The sequence below is a fragment of the Chrysochloris asiatica genome, unplaced genomic scaffold (genome assembly GCF_000296735.1).
Source record: "Chrysochloris asiatica unplaced genomic scaffold, ChrAsi1.0 scaffold00015, whole genome shotgun sequence".
Classification (NCBI taxonomy): Eukaryota; Metazoa; Chordata; class Mammalia; order Afrosoricida; family Chrysochloridae; genus Chrysochloris; species Chrysochloris asiatica.
In genome coordinates, this window is record NW_006408533.1 from 27,362,721 (window position 1) to 27,382,741 (window position 20,021).

General features: G+C 37.6%; 1 protein-coding gene across 1 annotated transcript in view; it reads right to left on the minus strand.

Annotated features, from left to right (window-relative positions):
- The window catches only part of RIT2 (Ras-like without CAAX 2), a 619,156-nt gene that overhangs the window by 309,506 nt on the left and 289,629 nt on the right, over nucleotides 1-20,021 (minus strand). Inside the window, exon 6 of the mRNA XM_006835097.1 lies at nucleotides 19,409-19,600. Within this exon, the coding sequence (XP_006835160.1) occupies nucleotides 19,409-19,600 (192 nt within the window). The remainder of the gene's footprint in view (nucleotides 1-19,408; nucleotides 19,601-20,021) is intronic.

The window sequence follows — 20,021 nt, forward strand, 5'->3', positions numbered from 1 at the left end:
GCAGAAAGCCTCATCTTTCTTTGGCGGAACAGCTGGTAGTTTCAATCTGCTGACCTTGAGGTTTGCAGCCCAATTCGTAACCACTACGTTACCAGTGGTGGTATATATATACACACCTGCTTAGACATAGCTTCTCCAGAGAGCATTTTGCTCATTTTAAGGCTATTCTCTCCCTTGGAAATGAAAATGTGACTCCCCAACATTGACTACGTTGATTCAGTTCTAAAGAGGAAGCGTCTCAGACAGTCTGAGCTCCTATTATATCCGCAGTTATGTGCTCTGATTATTATTCGGCTGCTATCTGTCATCAGGCAGGGAACAAATAACACAAGATTTCTTTCTTTTATTTTCAAAATAAAAACCAAATATGTGACTCATAATTTCTCAGTTCTACACATGCACATATAATACTGATATGCAGCCAAATAGATTCATAAAACTGCTAAAATAACATTGCATTAATGTTATTTACAGCTATGTGAGTTTCTTTCTAAGAAATGCCCTCTTTGATTATAAGAACAAGGTTTTCATTCTCTGACTCTTGCTAATGAAAATAAATTTTAGAAGATACAGTCTTAAATCTTAATTTAAATAAACAGTAGCAATATATACTTAAAAACTCCAACTATGTTTCTGAGTTTATTGCTTTATTCTTGAAGAAAGCCCACCTCCTTTCTATCTTCTGTACTATTGCACCTAATGATCATTTTAACTGCAGATTATTGTTATTATTATGTCAATATTGATAGATTGGAAATACATGACTTAAATCATTCATTGCTATGTGTAGAAAATATGTTTCAAAACCTGACTTGCCTGTTCTAGGCTTTGGTTAACTATTATGAAAATGGCTGTTTCCTCCATTTAGAGACCAACTAGTGAAAGCAATGTAACTTTTGCAATTATTTCCAGTCTCTTATAATATATTCTGAGTCCTGGTGTGACACTATGGGCTAATGTGTCAGACTGCAGTCATTTGAACTGCAAGGTCAGTGGTTCAAGCTCACCAGCTCCTCCTTGGAAACCCTACACAGGGTCGCTGTTGGTTGGAATCAACTCAACAGCACTTAACAACAACAATATTATATTCAAAGTCCTTACTAGACCAAGCTCTCTGCCATTTTTAGGTCTTGATCTCTCAATTTTTCCATCATCATCTTCAATTTTGGGAGCTTTTAGAGTAGGCACTTATTTATTTCAAAATGGTCTTCTCTTAGTACAGTGCTATGTTATAGGGTGCTTGTCTCAAATTTTGTTTCATTCCTATTTTCACTGACTTGTGTATCATTAAAAATAAAAATAAAAATCTGTTCTCTCTTAATTAAAAAAAAAAACTTCCTTCAGAAAACAATCTTTATTTTTGTTTTTATGTCATCTAGTTTCTTCCTCTATCAAGTGCACAAAAGAACCGTGTAGGCAGATTTACAAACACACCTTGATGATATTGCAGTTTTGGTTCCAGAACACCACAAAAAGGCAAATATTGCAAAGCAGTAAACCACAAACATCTTTGGTTTCCCATGCATATAAAAGCTCTGTTTCCAATAGACACTAGTCTATTAAGTTTAGAGTAGCATAATGAAAAGAATTTAAAATATTGTGAAAATTATCAAAATGTGACTCAGAGACTCACGGTGAGCTCATGCTGTTGAGAAAATGGCGCCGATAGACTTGTGATGTAGGTTGCCACCAATCTTCTATTTATAAAAAAACACAGTGACTGTCAAGTGCAAAAATCTAAAGTACAATATATAAGCAAATGCATACAGTGTGTAAAGTGCAAAACTATTAAGTGTAGTGATTCAGCAAGGACACATCATTGTGTGCTGTTCAGTGATCAGAAAATGGTTAAGTGTGGTGAGAGTTTAAAACTGAAGTGATGAGGATTGCTGAAAAATATTTAGCTTGAAAGATGAGAAGGACCATGTTTAAATGGGTCATGACGCTGTTATATTTGTAGACTATGTTAAAGGAAAGAACAAGGGATGACAACATTATTTATTTGCATTGGGACCTTCATGTATTGATAGGGCAAACTCAAAATAAGAGAAACAGCTATGTTATTGTAGTTGTTAGGTGCCATTGAGTTAGTACCAACTTATAGTGACCCTATGCACAACAGAATGAAATACTGTCCGGTCCTGGACCAACCTCAAAATTGTTGCCATTCTTGAGCCCATTGATGTTGTTTGTCACTTTGCCAATCATCTCACTGGGGTTCTTCCTATTTTTCTCTGACCCTTTACTCTACCAAACATGATATCCTTCTCCAGGGACTGCTCCCTCCTGAAACTATTATCCAAAGTATAAGAGACGAAGTTTGACCATTCTGGTCTCCAAGGAGCACTCTGGCTGCAATTCTTCCAACACAGATCTATGTGTTTTTTTGGTAGTCTATGGTACTTTCACATTTTCCTCCAACACCACAACTCAAATGCATGAATTCTTCTACGGTCTTCCTTATTCACTGTCTGTGTTCACATGCATATGAGGTTACTGAAAATAGCAGGGCTTGGGTCAGGTGCACCTTAGTCTTCAAGCTGACATCTTTGTTCGTCAACACTTTAAAAAGGTCTTGTGCAGTTGATTTGTCTAAGGCAATATGTTGTTTGATTTCTTGACTGCTGTTTCCATGAGTGTTAATGGTTGATCAAAGAAGAATGAAGTCCTTGACAACTTCAATCTTTTCTCCATTGATAAGAAGGTTGTTTATTGGTCCAGTACTGAGGATTTTTGTTTCTTTACATTGAGATGCAATCCATACCAAAGGTTGTGGCTTTGATCTTCATCAGTAAGTATTTTAATTCCTCTTCACTTTCAGCAAGCAAGGTTGTATGCCACATTTTTCTTCCTATAACTCAGCTTCTCAGACTATTTGCTCAGCATACAGGTTGAATATGTATGGTTAAAGAATACAACCCTGTCGAACACATTTCTTAATTTGAAACCATGCAGTGTTCCCATGTTCTGTTCAAACAACTGCCTCTTGGTCCATGTACAGATTCCTCATAAGCACAATTAAGTGTTCAGGAATACTCATACTTTGCAATGTTGTCCATAGCTTGTCATGATCCACATAATTGAAAGCATTTGCATTGTCAATAAAGTACAGGTAAACATCTTTCTGGTATTCTCTGCTTTCAGCCAAGATCCATTGGACATCAGCAATGATATCCCTCATTCCAAGGCCTCTTCTGAATCTTGCTTGAACCTCTGGAGTTTCTCTGTTAATGTATCATGCAGCCATTTCTGTATCACCTTTAGTAAAACTTTACTCACATGGGATATCAAAGAGATTGTCCAATGATTTCTGCATTCTGTTGTGTCACCTCTCTTTGGGATGTGCACAAATATGGATCTCTTCCAATCAGTTGGCCAGATAGTTGTCCTCCTAATTCCTGGAGCCTTGTTCTTTGCCAATTCCTTCAATGCACCTTGGACTTCTTCCTTTAGTATCATTAGCTCTGAGAAACAGCTATAATGTCGGGGACTTGCCTCGACATAGTTGTGTTGTTCACGAGTGTTTGGTTCACAAGGAGGGTAGATCCAGCAGCGATAGAGATAGCAAAAGAGACACAGAGACGCAAAGATAGAGACAAAGAGGCCCTCCGAAACCCGAGTGAATGCTGGACTGGCATCAGGCAGATCCTGCATTGCAAACATCTCAGCCACGAAGGCCGTAATATCCTGCATAGTAAACATCTTAGCTAAACAAGCAGTATGGTTGCAAGGCTGGACTGTGCCCCCTGCATGCTGTAACGCATGCCTTGCCAGTCGTAATGCACCTGGATTCATTCTGCGCCTTCCTTTTATTTAGGGGAGGTACTTTACACAAAGCTAGGAGGGACTAAGACAAGGTACAGCTGTCAATCTTATTTTTCCAGACATTTAGGCAACTTTACATCATACTTCGCAGGTTCGAATCTCACAACCGAAACTTGGTTTCTCAAGCTTAATTAACATACCTTTTAGCACCTAGCCTCAAATGGAGGGAGGAAAGGGAGGATCCAGAAGATTCCTATTATGTTGGCTGCCCAGCCCAGGTTCTTCAGGAAAAGAGGCGCCTGTGTGAATAGGCAGCACCTGGAAACACTTTAGGGAGGGCATTCCTATTGTCCTTGGAACTGACCAGGGAGCCACCCAATTTACCTTGAATGAATTCTCTGAGGGAAGAACTTTGTCTGTTTGGAATTTTACAGTCTTGGCTTTTAGGAAAATATTACATTTATCTGTGTATATCAAGGGCTTCATGTCTGCAATTAATAAAACATAACTGGATATTAAGATTAAAAATAATTTGTTATTAAACTGCCAGGTGGCTAGATCTGTTACACTCGGGTCTATAGGGCCTCGAACCTCTGACCAGGCCTTCACGGTCTGCAACACTATAACACCACTAATAACTGGAATATAGATTGTATGAATGATGAAACTAGGAAAATTAGAAGTTGTCAAAAATAAAATGGAATGCATAAAGATTAATCTCCTAGGCATTAGTGAGCTGAAATGGACTTGTATTGGCCAGTAGTTGGAAAATATGGCTTTGTTGATGGAAACGGTGCTGGAGATTGCTTCTTAGAATTTTGCAAGATCAATAACTTGGTTCATTGCAAATACCTTTTCTAAACAACATAAAAGATGACTATATACACAAAAGTCATCAGATGACATATACAGAAATCAAATTGACTACATCTGTGGAAAAAGATGGTGGAAAGGCACCATATCATAAGCCTAGACAAGGCCAGGGTAGACTGTGGAACAGGCTATCAATTGCTCATAAAAAACAATTCAGGCTGAAGCTAAAGAAATATCAAAGAAATCCAAGGTAGTCAAAATTTCACCTTGAACATATCTCACCTTAAATTAAAAATTGTCTCAATAATAGAGTAGATGCATTAGACACTCATTACCAAAGACCAGATGAGTTCTAGTATGACATCAAGAACATCATACTAGAAGAAATCAAAATATCATTAAGAACACAAGAAAGAAGGAAAAGACTAATATGGATCTAAGGGGAGACTCTGAAATGTGCTCTCCAGCATAAAGATGCTAAAACAGATGGAAGAAATGGATAAGTAAAAGGGCTGAACCAAAATATTCGAATGGCAGCTCAAGAAGACAAAGTCAAGTATAATAAAATGTGCAAACACCTAGAGTTAGAAAACCAAAAGGGATGACCATGCCCCACATTTCTCAAGCTGAAAAATTAAAGAAGAAATTTAAGCCTCAATTTCTAATATTGAAGGTTCCTATGGATAAAATATTGAATAATGCAAAAAGCATCCAAAGATGGAAGCAATACACAGAGTCATTTTACCAAAAACAAATGGATGATATTCAAATATTTCAAGTGATAGCATATACGTGATCAAGATTCAGTGGTTCTTAAGGAAGAAATCGAAGGTGCACTGACAGCATTGGCAAAGAACAAGGCTCTGAGTATTGATGGAATATCACCTGAAATCTTTCAACAAACTGATACAGTACTAGAAGCACTCACTTATCTATGCCAAGAAATTAGAAAGATAGCTACTTAGCTATTGGATTGGAAGAGATTCATATTTGTGCCCATTCTAAAAATGTGACACAATGGAATGCAGAAAACATCGAACAAAATCATTAATATCACATGCAAATAAAATTTTGCTAAAGGTAATTCCAATCTGGCTGCAACAGAACCTTGACAGGGAACTTCCAGAAATTCAAGCTGGATTCAGACAAGGATGAGGAATGAGGAATATCATTGTTGATGTCAGATAGATTTGGGCTAAAAGCAGAGAATAACAGCCAGATGTTTACGTGTGTTTACTGACTACAACAAGACTTTCAACTCTGTGAATCATAACAAGGTACGGACACTGTTGAAAATAAGTATTCCAGAACACTTAATTGTGCTCATGAGACACATTTATATGGACCAAGGAGCACTCATTTGAAAAGAACAAGGAGACACTGAATGGTTTAAAATCAGCAAAGGTGTGTCCCAGAGTTGTATTTTCTCACCATACTTATTCAATCTGTATGCTGAGCAAAGAATCCAAGAATCTGTATTATATGAAGAAAAATGTGGCATTAGGATTGGAGAAAAACTCAATAACAACCTGCAATATGCAGATGATACAACCTTGCTTGCTGAAAGCAAAGATGACTTAAAATACTTACTGATGAAGATCAGAGACCACAGCCTTCTATATGGGTTGCATTTCAATGTAAAGAGAAAAAATATATTCCTCACTACTGGACCAATAAATAACCTAATGATAAATAAAGAAAATATTGAAGTTTTCAAGAATTTCATTTTGCTGGGATCTACCATCAGCACTCATGATAACAGCAATGAAAAAAATCAAACTACATTGCAGTAGGCAAATCTGCTGCCTGAGGCCTCTTTAAAGTGTTCAAGAGTAACGTTGTCAATTTGAGGACTGAGGTGCATTTGACTCAACCCATGGTATTTTCGGTAGTTTCAGATGCATGTGAAAGTTGGATAGTGAATAATGGAGACCATAGAAGAATTAATACAGTTGAGTTATTGTATTGGAGAAGAATATTAGAAGCACCATGGACTGTCAGAAGAACAACAACAACAACAAAAAAAGACATTGGAAAAAGTACAGTCCGAATGCTCCTTATAAATCAGGATGGCCAGATTTTATGTTTCATACTTCGGACATATTATCAGGACAATACATCATGCTTGGTAAAGTGGAGGATTAGCGAAAAAAGTTAAATCCCCAGGAGATGAATTAACACAGTGGCAGCAATGGGTTAAAGTTTAACCAAGACTATGAGGATTGTGCAGAACTTGTCAGTGTTTTGATCTGTTGTTCACAAGGTTGTTATAAGTTGGAAATGACTGGATGACACCTAACATCAACAAGAAGTAAGTGCTTGAAAGAACTGAATAAAAAAATGAAAACCTTGAGTTGCAATCTTGAAGAATATTGTTGTTTTTAAGTGCTGTTTAATTGATTCCAACGGTAGCGTAGTGGTTACGAATCGGGCTGCGAACCTTAAGGTCAGCGGGTCGAAACTACCAGCTGCTCTGCGGGAGAAAGATGAGGCTTCCTACTCCCGTAAAGATTTACACCTTCGGAAACCCTATACAGGGTCGCTATGGGTCGGAACTGACTCGACGGCACTTAACAACAACAACAACAACATAGTGACTATGGATAGAAATTATGAGGCTTTAAATCTTTCTGGGAGCAGAAAGCCTCATACTATGGATAAAATATTGAGCGATGTAGGAAGCATCGAAAGAAAATCGAAGGAACACACAGTCACTGTTTCAAAAATAATTGCTTGATGTTCAACCATTTCCAGAGGAACCAATGATACTAAAGGTAAAAGTCAAAGCTGCACTGAAGGCATTGGCCAAAAAAAGGCTCTAGGACTTTATGCAATACAAATTGAGTTGTTTCAACAAACAGAAGCAATCCTGTCCTGCAGACACTTTATTTTCTAGTCCAAGAAATCCTGAAGACAGCTACCTGGCCAACCAATTGGAAGAGATCCATTTGTGTCTTTTCCAAAGAAAGGTGATCCAACGAAATGCAGAAATCATCAAGCAATGCCATTAATGTCACATGCAAATAAACTTCTACTGAAGATAACTCACAAATGATTATAGCAATACACTGACAGAGGGTTGCCAGAAATTCAAGCTAGATTCCAAAGAGGACATGGAATAAGGGATATCATAACTGACATTAGATGGATCTTGGTTGAAAGCAGAAAATACCAGAAAGATGTTTATTTGTACTTTATTGATTATGCAAAGGCATCTGACAGTGTGGATAATAACAAACTATGTTGAACATTACAAAGAATGGGTGTTCCAGAACACCTAATTGTATTCGTGAGGAACCTGTACATAGACCAGGAAGCAGTTGTTAGAACAGAACAAGGAGATATAGAATAGTTTAAAATCAGGAAGGTTGTGTTTCAGGGTTGCCTCCTTTCACCATATGTGTTCAGTCTGTGTGCTGAGTAGATATCCAAGAAGCTGGTTTTTATGAATAACAATATGACATCAGAATTTCAGGAAAGCTCATTAAGAACATGCAACATGCAGATAATACAACCTTGCTTCCTGAAAGTGAAGAGGACCTGAAATACTTACTGATGAAGATCAAGAGCACAGCTTTCAGTATGGATTGCACTCCAATATTTGCTGTTGTTGTTGTTATGTGCTGTTGAGTCAGCTCTGACCCATAGTGACCCTATGTAGTGTTTCTGAGGAGCAACTGGTGAGCTTGAACCAGTGACCTTGCAGTTCAAATCTCATTGCAGTCTGGTGCATTAACCTATATATAGCACCATACCAGGACTCCAAAGAATAAGGTAGATGGGAGAAAAATGGATGCATATGAATTATGGTATTGTCAAAGAATACTGAGTACATAATTGACTTCCAGAAGAGCAAACAAATCTGTTTTGAAAGAAGTACAGCCAGGATGCTTCTTGGAAGCCAGGATGGCCAGGCTTCATTCACGTCTCATACTCCAGACATAGTACCAGGAAGGACCAATCCCTGGACCAAGACATAATGTTTGGTGAAGTGGAGGGTCAGCAAAAAAAAAAGAGGAAGACCCTCAATGAGATCAATTGACACAGTGGCTGCATTGGTGGGCTCAAACATAATGATAATTGTGAGAGTGGCCCGAGCCTGGGGAGTGTTTATTTATTTGTACACAGGGTCACTGTGAGTCAGAACTGACTCAAAGGTACCTAACAACATCAATAATAAATTGCTAGTAAGAATGTAAAATAGTATAGTCGCTCTGGAAAATATTTGGTTCATTTCTTTTAATGTTAAAAATGGAATTACCATATGACCTGGCAATTGTACTCCTGGGCATTTCTCCCACAGTATTGACTACTTATTTTTTTTCCACAGGAACTTGTCCATGAATGCTTATAGCAGTTTAATTCATAATAGCCCAAAACCTGGAACATACTCAAATGTCACTTAAAGGGCAAATGGATAAACAAACCAATACATACAAAATAGTGATACACATAATAACTTGGGTGAATCTCAAGAAAATTATGCCGAGTGTGAAAAAAAAAAGTCCATTTCAAAAGGATACATATTACAGGATTCCATGTATGGAATAATTTGGAAAGAAAATAATTATGTTATTATTAAGTGCTGTCAAGTCAGCTCCGACTCATAAAATCCAATATAGGGTTTATGAGAAGCAACTGGTGGGATTGAACTGTTGACCTTGTGATTCCCAGTTCAGTGCTTATCCTACAGCACACACCAGGAGATGGAGAATGGGGTAGTGGTTTTCAGGAGTTAAAGACTCACATGGAGAGGAGACAGATGGCAAATTTGAGTGTAAGGGATAACATGAAAACGTTTTATGGTGATGGCATAGTTGATTATGATACCAATCAATCCATGTTACATATGCAATAACATTGTACAGAATTTCTATAATATTACATACAAACACATACACACACTCAATCATGTGCATGTATGGTGGTGGTTATGCGCCATGGAGTTGATTCCAACTCACAGAGATGCTGCATAAGGTTTCCGTGGTAAACCTTTACAGAGCAGAAAGCCTTATCTTTCTTTCGCGGAATGGCTGATAGTTTCAAACTGCTGACCTTGAGGCTAGCAGGCCGGCTCACAACCACTAAGCTACCAGAGCTCTTTAATTGCATGTATAGCTGTTGAAAATTTAAGAAGCTCTAAGGATTAAATCAATGTCAATTTTGAATGTGAGCATGTTCCTTAGTCATGTAAGATGTTAACACAGGGTGCAGAGGACTTTGCGATCATTTATTTGCAATCTACTGTGACTCTAACATTCTTTCAAAACTAAAAGTTCAAAAACAAGATGATACTGTAGCTTCCTAAATTCATAATGCAGAGACGTCAAAAAAAATCCGAATTTCCAAACCATAAGTGTTTCCCTTTCAGAGTGTTTAAAATGCATTCAACCAGTAAAAATCATTCCTTTAGGTTCACAGAACTGATGTGAGTCTCCAGTGTTGTTATGTGCCGTGGAGTCGGTTCCAACTCATAGTGACCCTGTACAGGGTTTCTGAGGCTGTAAATCTTTACGAGAGCAGAAAGCCTCATCTTTCTCCTGCGGAACAGCTGGTAGTTTCGAACTGCTGACTGTGAGGTTCGCAGCCCGATTCCTAACCACTACGCTACCAGAGCTCCTTCAATATACCTACACAAAGCACTACCACCTAACAATTTAATGAGTACAGTCAGAAAACTGATTGAAAGTTGAGGAAAAACTCACAAATATAAAATTTCTATTATTTGATATATATTTTGTCCTTTTAAGTGATTGGTTTAAAAAAATTCTTAGAGTGATCTTCACAATAAAAGCTTTAAAAATCATTAGAAATCAATTTAGAGCAATTTTGCTATCTTAGATTTCATTTCATGCAACTAATATGATTCGTATTCAACATTTCCTTCCTTTGTCCATTAAAAAGAAACAATCTTATTTCCACCATCCTTCATCGGCTTGTCAATTTTACAAAAGCAGTCAATGATCCATGAATTTCAAACAGTTCAGTGCAACACAATCTGAATAAGGAAGGAAAGTGAACATTTACAATGTCAGTTCAAGTTGAGCAGACACAACATCTGTTCCAATGTGAGACTTTCCAATGGAAGGCCATTTCTTTCTTATGTTGTTGTTATTAGGTGCCATCTAGTAGGTTCTGACTCATAGGCACCCTATGCACAACAGAACAAAACACTGCCCAGTCCTGTGTCATCCTCATGATTATTATGTGAGAGGCCATTGTTGCAGTCACTGTGCCAAGTCATCTTGTGGAGTTTTTCCCTCTTTTTTGATGGCATCTTTACAAAACATGCCATCTTCTCCAGGAACTGATCCTTCCTAACAACATGGCCAAAGTACCAGAGACTAAGTGTCTCCATCCTTGCTTCTAATATGTATTCTGGTTGTTCTTTTGCCAAGACAAATTTGTTGGTTCTTCTGGTAGTCCATGGTACTTTCAATATTCTTCACCAAATCATAATTTAAATGCATTGATTCTTCCACGATCTTATCATCCCATGTTGTTATTGCTAAGTACCGTTGAGTCAGTTCTGATTCACAGATGCCCTGTATAAGGTTTCTGAGGAGCACCTGGTGAGCTTGAACTGACAACCTTGCAGTTTAAACCGGCCTTGCAGTCCAGCACATTAAGCCTCAGCACCACATCAGGACTCTTCCCTTAAATGTAGTCAGTTTGATTCCTGTGTATCCCATATTGTGATGCCCATGTGTACAGTTACCTTTTATGTACACAAAAAAGGCATTTGCAATTAATAATCCAATGATCTTGCAAAATTCTATCATGCAATCTCTAGCATCGTTTCTATAACCCAGCTGTATTGTCCAACCACTGATTCTTTCTCTTTGTTTCTAACTTTGGCATTCCAATCACCAGTAAATATCAATGCATCTTGATTGCACATTTGATTAATTTCAGACTGAAGAATTTTGTAGAATTCTTTAATTTCATCATCATTGACTTTAGTGCTTGGTTCAGTGATAGTCATATTAACCAGTCTTCTTTGGAGTCATATGAGTATTATCGTATCATAGACAACATTGTACTTCAAAATAAATCTTGAGATGTTCTTTTGATGATGAATGTGATGCCATTCCTCTTCAGGTTTTTGTTCAGGTAGAATAAACCATGTGATATTCCAATTTAAAATGTCCAGCATCACACCCTTTCAGTCCACTAATGACTAGGATATCAATTTCTATGCATTATATTTCATTAATGATAACTTCCAATTTTCTTTGATTCATACTTGGTTTATCCACATTCTGATTATTAATGGAAATTTGTAGTGGTTTCTTCTTATTTTGAATTATGCTCCATCAACAAGAAGGTCCTGAAAGCTTTGTTCCATCCATGTCACTGAGGTCAGCTGTACTTTGAGGAGACAACTCTTTTCTTTTTTGAGTGCCTCCACCCTAAGGGGCTTGTCTTTTGGCACTATATCTGTGCTGTTATTTATAAGGTTTTCAGTGGGATGTGGCATTGTAGAATAAGCACTGGGTTGCAAACCACCAGGTTAACAGTCAAACCCACCAAATGCTCCTCAGAAAACCCTATACAGGGTTGCTGTGAGTCAGAACCTAATCAAGGGCACTTAGCAACAACAACAACAACCTTTCAGAAGTGGTCCATCTCTCCTTCATTCTAGTCTGTTTCACTCCAGAGCTCCAGAGAAACCTGTTATTTTAAATACCAGTGAAAAAGATGTCAGTATAACAGCAATACAAAAGCCACCATTGTCTAGCAAACTGGTATAGGAGGGGTGGCTTCTTTTTAAGTGTATGATATAAATAATACAATTTTGCTTTATATCACAAATGTTCCAGTAAAACTGGGTTTAATCAGTAATACTCTCTTCAGTGAGGAAAGGGTATTTGAACACAAATGTTTTATGCCCCATTTCTCTGGGGGTCTTCCTCTTTTTTTCTGACCCTCCACCATACCAAACATGATATCCTTCTCCAGCCACTGGTCCATTCTGACAATATGTCCAAATTATGAGTGACAAAGTTTGGCCATCCTGGCCTCCAAGGAGTATTCTGACTACATTTCTTCCAATGTATATCTGTTTGTTCTTTTGGCAGCCCATGGCACTTTCAATATTCTCCTCCAACATCATAACTCAAAAGCATCAAGTATGTAAGACTCTAAATTTCGTTTTGTTTTCCATCTCAAATAGAGTTAATGCAGTCACATTTTTAAAATTAAAGGCAATAATAATATAGTAAAAATGTTGTGGGAAGGATGTGCTCCTGGTGCTGTCCTGTTGATTTTGACTAATAACAGCCCCATGGAACAGAGCAGAACAGTTCCATAGGGTTTTCTTGGTGATAATCTTTATAAAAGCAGCTTGCCAGCCTTTCTCCTGTGGAGTAACTGGGTGGGTGTGAACTCCTAACCTTGTGGTTAGCAGGCAGTCAAATGTTTAAGGGTTGTACCCGCAAGCCTGTTATGTAGAAAAAAAAAAAAAAACAGGACTAAGTAATTAGTTGAATTTGAATGTCTATTCTGATAAAATGGGGTACATTACCAAACCTTTTTTTTCCTTAAAAAATGAATCCCCATGATTTGGAAAATAGTTGCATACATTATGTAATATACTAATGATCAAAGATAAATTAAGTGCTACTTCTTTATTTCTCAATATATTCTGTTACACACTAATTCTTTAATTTAATGTGTCTTTGAAACAGGTGCTCTTTATGAAAAGGTTCTAAGGATGTCTGATATGTCTGTAGTGCTAGACAGACCCACAGCCACAGTCTATCACCTGTGCACACTGAAGGCTCCACAGATTCATTTTGTCCACTCTAGATTTATTCTTGCTAGCCACCTGATTCTTTCCCACAATTAAAGGTGCATCTACTTTTGGTCTTTTTTCTTCCACAAATAAACTGCCCACATTATCTTTTCTGGTTTTCAACAACTATTGCACTTATGGACAACGACATTATTTCACATTGAATTTTGCCATTTAATATGTCCCTTTGCCTACTTTATGAACATAGGTCTTGATTTTTTGAGTAGAATGGGAATCACTTGAGGACAAGAACTGATTTACTCAGTCCTTCCATTGTTCCACAGCTGCCAGCACTCTGTAGAGAAAGTTGCTGTTGCTTTTAGATGGCCTGGAGTCTGTTCTGACGTATAGCAATCCTGTGTACAACTGAAGGAAACACTGTCCAGTCCTGTGTCATCCTCAAAAATATTGAGGCCCATCGTTGAGATAAGTAGATGCTAAGTTCGTTCATTGTAAACACAAGCTAGTTTTCTTAATCCTGAGGCCCTGGGGTCTTAACTTTCATACAGACCCTCTCAGTAAAAAAATAAACTTTTAAAAAAGTTAGACATCATACTAAAGAATAAATATTGTTGTTAAGCGCTGTTGAGTTGGTTCCAACCCATAGCAACCCTATATAGGATTTCTGAGGAGTGGATGGTAAGTCTGGATTTCTGACCTTACAGTTCAAGCCAACCTTGTGATGAGTGCTTATCCTACAGTATCACATCAGGATTCCAAGAGTCTTTAATATCCCAAATTGAGGAGCCCTGATAGCATATTGGGTTACTTGTTAGGCTACTAACCTTAAGGTTTTTAGCTCTCAGAAGATTTACAACCTTGGAAACATTATACAGGTTTGCTATGAGTCAGAATTGACTACAGCACACAGTAGCAGCACGATCCCAAGTCAGCACTCAATGAGTTACTCAGATTGTTGAAAGCCTAGTGTTCAAACATCAGACTGAGTATTGAGCTACTTTGGGATAAAACAGTTGGTGGTCCATGTATTTTACATGAAATATTTCTAATCTAGCTCCCAAATCCTTGGAATGCATTCCATTCATAGCATCATTTTTGTTCTACACAGTGTTCCAAGGTTTGGTAAAGCAAAATCCAGAAATTACCTGCTTCTGCTCCCCAGTGTGATAGCAGAATACATACTAAATGGTGATAGAGAACAAGAACCTGATGTTGGCTGGGAATTAAGGAAGACTTTAGAATAAATAGGATGACTTTTGGACAACATTTTTAGCAGATTAGAAAACAACACTTTTTAGTTGTTGTGAACTTCTTCCCTTCCTTATTCTTACTTTTCCTCAGCCCTGTCCCTGCAAATACCACCTACTAGTGACTTGTCTAGGACATGGCACTGCCTACTGCATACCCAAGACATTCTTGTTTTGATCTTTCCTGCCTACATTTTACTTGCCAATAACATGTAATTGCTTATGTTTCATATTTCCTGGGGAGTCTACTAAGATAAGATCCTGAAGGTGATATAAAACTGGAATTTATGCTAAAATAACAATGACCAACAGATCAACAGTGATATTTAGTAAGAATTAGGGTTAGAACAGACTTGGTTTTATCTCACAGGTCTTTTTAGCCCTGTGATATTGAGCAAGTTGCTGAACATACAGAAACTACAGTTGACTTGTATGCAAATAGATGTCACAAAGGTGCCTACTCCATGGGCTTATTGTAAGTATAAAATCAAATAATGTAGGTAAAATTCCTGGTATACTTTAAACTGAGTGCATCATCACCTTCCGTCATTATAAAATGAATATTGTTCCTAAATAAGAAAATTGCATTTAAACAAAGGTCTTCATTATTTTTAGCTCATAGGGATGAATCAGGATGTAAATATCAGGTACTATTTTTTTAGTAATGACCTTGGAATTCACCAAAATATATTATGAATGAAGGCATTCTACTAAATACAATAAGAAACATCTTTTTTTTTAATCACCCTCTTCCCTTGCAAACTCATTTAATGTAGAACAATGAAGAAGAGCTATTTAGGGAAAAATCTACATCTCTGTTTCTCAGTGTTAAACAAAAGAAATGGCATGATTTCCTTCAGGGTTTTTGGAAATTTAACTTTATTGCTTTAGAAGTTCTTACCAAAGTCCTTTGAATGGTAGAGGATCTGGATGCTAACGTCTACACTTATTATTATTATTATTTTAGATGAAGAAACAGACCTATTGACATGCTGAAAATATGTGATCTAGGTTTTAGTCTTAATTTTGTCACTTGATAATTTATTAAAGTCAATTTCTATCTATCCTCATATACTTACTTCTCAGATATCCTCTTCCTGAAAATACCTGTCTTACAACTAAACAGGGCAGTTATGACATTAACATAAAGTGTGAATTGAAAGCACTTTGAAAAGGAAAACAACACTCTACAATTATATGAATAATTATTTCCATCATAAACACCACAGCCAGAAGCCAAATTTATACATCATCACTTCATTATTGGAGATGTTGGTATACGATCACTTTTTAAAAGACTACATTTTTATTTTTCATGATTTTTGCACTTTCTGTTTACTTGCTATCTTATTTACTTGCTTTTATCTAAAAGCAAAAATCTGTCAAATCTGCAAAATTGCTCAGTTTAATCTCTTTCCTGCATCTGTTTCAGTGACGTTGATAATGGTTGTGATTCACTTCACTGAGAACCTGAACCTACTACTATAGACTCGACTCAGACTCAGCAGAGTCCAACTGTCCCACAGGCTCTGATCTTTTCAGAAGCCTACAGAGTTACTGAGGAATATTGGTGTGGTGCTGTGGGTTAACGTGCCAGACTGCAAACTCATTTGAACTTCAAGGTCAGCGGTCCAAGCTCACCACTGTCTGCTCCTTGGAAACCCTATACAGGGTCACTATGGGTTAGAATCGACTCGATGGCACTTAACAACAACAACAGAGCTACTACTGATGGATTCAAACCACCAACCTTCTGGTGAGTACTTAACCAGTGCAACACTAGGATTACTTTGATTATCTGAAAGGTATAGCTAATTACCAGGCAGGGATAGAGGTCCTGTTGAACATTTCTTAATGAGATACTAAGGACCACCTTCCAGCTTAGGAAAGCAGATGGTTGCATAAAGGACCAGGAGACTGAGGAAATGGGAAACGTTAGTTGGTGTTGGAATCGTAGAGAGCAAATTCTAGAGCAATACTGGCTAGGTTTCGCCTGAAAAAGGAGCTGGACTTCCCAATACTGTCAAATTTACCATCTTTCTCAGCATTACATAAAGTTCTTCTGGCAACCAATCAGAGGGATTTGTTCTCCAGGAATTTTTAAAAAGTGCAACAGAAGTGATCATATAATCACTGAAGCAACAAAAAACAATACAAAAATGCATTGCACTAAATCACAGTGCTTCCATGTGGTCATTTAATCATACTGTTATATATATGGGTGCTATTTTGTTGTTAAGTGCCATCAAGTCGGTTCCAACTCACAGCGACCCTGTAGAGGGTTTCTGAGGAGCAGCTGGTATATTTGAACCAACAACTTTGCAGTTCAAACTGAGCATAATGTAGAGTGCTTATCTTATGGCATCACCCCAGGACTCTATTGTTGCTATAGGAAATCTTTTTACTTTAAGAAAATGTAGAGCACAAAAGATAATGGAAGTCCACATTTATAAAATACAAGAGAGAATTGTTTCATTTAGAGAAGATACTTACCTTTGCACAAAGTTTATTAAAAAGCCACTTTAAGCAGATTAAAAATACATCATTAGCAAGAGTAGCATGTGCTATTAGAAGCCAGTTTGAATTTAATGTCAATGCAAACAAAGATGAAGCAGCTTGAACTATAATTAAGCCATTGGATTTTTAAAAACTAATTTACCAAACTTTGATTTTCACAAAAGTTCTCAGAAATGTAACTTTATACAATGTGAGTCACAACAATAGAATGTTGAGAGGACATGTCTGACCCTGAACAGATTTTCTCTTTTAGTTTCTTCAGGTTTAGCAAGGAAAAGTGAAGTATAATTATCAAGCAGGGGTATCAGAAGGCCATCATAGATTGCCCATTAGGTTCTGCTCAAGGAGTAGCATCTAACCAGATGAGTGCAAACTGCAAGGAACTATGTGAATTCTACTAGTAGATCAGAGCCTCAACTAGACATGGTTTCTACCTTATTGATTTTGTTTGAATAAATTGTGAGACCACTGGAGGAATCCAATAGTACAAGAGAGACAGATTGAAGTAGATTAAAGGCATAGATTAAAAGCTAAAATAGTTACCTTGATGATTAAGGTACACCTAGCCCAAGGCACAAGAAGATTTCAAAAAGTTCATAGAAAAATGTAGCTAAAAGATAATGGAGTTTTTCTATGAACTTTGTGAAGTAAAATATGGTTAATAAATAAAGAAGACTGAAGAATAATTGATGCACTTGAATTATAATATTGATAGAGAATGTTGACTAGATCATGGAATTTCAGAAGAGTGAACAAATGTGTCTTGGAAGTAGTGTTGTCAGAATGTTCATTAGATGGGAGGATGGAAAGGCTTTGTATGTGTCATCAGTAGGGATCATTCTCTAGAGAAGGACATCATGCTTGGTAAAATAAAGGTCGGCAAAAAGAGGAAGACCCAAAATGATATGGCTTGACAAAGTGACTGTAACAATGGACTCAAACATAGCAACACAAGTGAGGAGGGTGCAGAGCCCAGCTCAGTTTCATTCTGTGGTACCTGGATTCACTATGAATCGGAATGTACCCAATGATACATAACAATAATAACAAAGGCATACAGGAGTTATTTCTGGTTGTAGGTTCAACCTGACTCTGGAAAGAAGAAGGTTTCCTGTATTATTTTCTCTATTGTTCTATGAATGCAATGTAGTCAACTCTGACTCATAGCAACCCGATAGGTTGACTTTGTTGTTGTTGTTGTTGCTAAGTGCCATTGAGTCAGTTCCAACTCCTAATGACCTTGTATAGAGTTTTCAAGAAGTGGATGTTGAGTTTGAACCTCCGACCTTGCATTTCAAATCAACCTTGTGGTCAAGTGCCTATCCTACAGCGCCACACCAGGATGCCACATAGGACAAACTAGACCTGCCGTATGATTTAGTGGTTACGAATCGGGCTGTGAGCCTCAGGGACAACAGTTCGAAACTACCAGCTGTTCCGCGGGAGAAAGATGAGGTTTTCCACAGCCTAGGAAACCCTGTACATGGTCGCTATAAGTCAGAACTGACTCCACGGCACACCACAACAACAACAATCTTAATGGGAACAGATTACCGGGTCTGTCCCCCTGTGCAGCCACTAGCAATTTCTAACCACCAACCTTTCAGTTAGCAGTTGAGTGCTGTAACCATTATACCAGAGCCTCTTTTATATCTAGTCATGTGTAACAAATTACTTAAATATGTTAAGGTTTATAACAAGAATCATTTTATTTACGCATAGCTCTGTGAGTCAGAAATGCAGGTAAGACAAAGCTAAGAGATTCTCCTGTTTTATGTGGTATGGGCTAGAGTACCATATGAGACTATAATTAGATAGCACCTGGAGCAAGGACATCCAAGTGGCTTCAACAATCAGTGTGGTGTCTTGCTGGGGACAGGTTTTTTTCCATATGGTAAGCTTAGATTTCTTTACATGGTGACTGGACACCAGGGACAAGCATTTCAAGTGTTAAAGGCAGAAAATGCATAACTGTTAAAGATCAGTCACAGAAGTTACATACCGCTTTTATCACACCCTCCTTGTTAAAACAATCACAGGTCTAGCAAAGGTCCAAGGGAATAGGAAAAATACATGATATTTCTGATGAGGAAATGGTAAGGACACATCAAAATAGCATGTGGAATAGGAGAGAGTGTGATAGCCAACTCTGGAAATACAATCTACCAAAAGTGCACAAAGATTTCTGCAAAAACCATGTGTATGGTTTCTTTCTCAAAATTCTCAATCTGAAGCTTGAAACAGCCATCCTTGACACTATGTATGCTAAGAAGAAAAGATACAAGCTAACAGATAAATTGGCACTCACCTGGCGGAAATGTTCCAGGTCAATTTTGTTGCCCACCAGCACCAGAGGAATTTCATAGGTGTGGCGGACCTGGAAAATGAGTTCTTTAAACTTGGCTGCCTCCTGGAATGACTGGCGGTCAGTGATGGAGTAGCAGATGATGAAACCTTCTCCACCTCGCATATACTGCTCCCTCATAGCTGTGAATTCTGCCTGCAGCAAAAGAACAATCTTGCTCTGTAATTTAACTCTGTAAAGCCAATTCATAGCATGAATCAAATGAAAAGATCGAAGCAGACAAATGATAAGAATTAATATTTTCGGTAGGAATTTTCAAAATTAGGTGTGTGGAATTTAGATATAAAGAAACAATGCTGTTGTTGTTAAGTGCTATTGAGTCTGTTCTGAATCATAGTGTCCATGTATAGGGTTTTGGAGGAGTGGCTGGTTAGCTTGAACCACCAACCTTGCAGTTCAAACCAACTTTGCAGTCCAGCACATTAACCCACAGCACCACACCAGGACTCCAATACTAAACTATCACATTGCTTATCTTTAAAGACAGTTCAGTTTTTTTAAAATGACATGCTGAAAAACATTTTACTTATGAATTTTAGAGATTAAATATAGATTA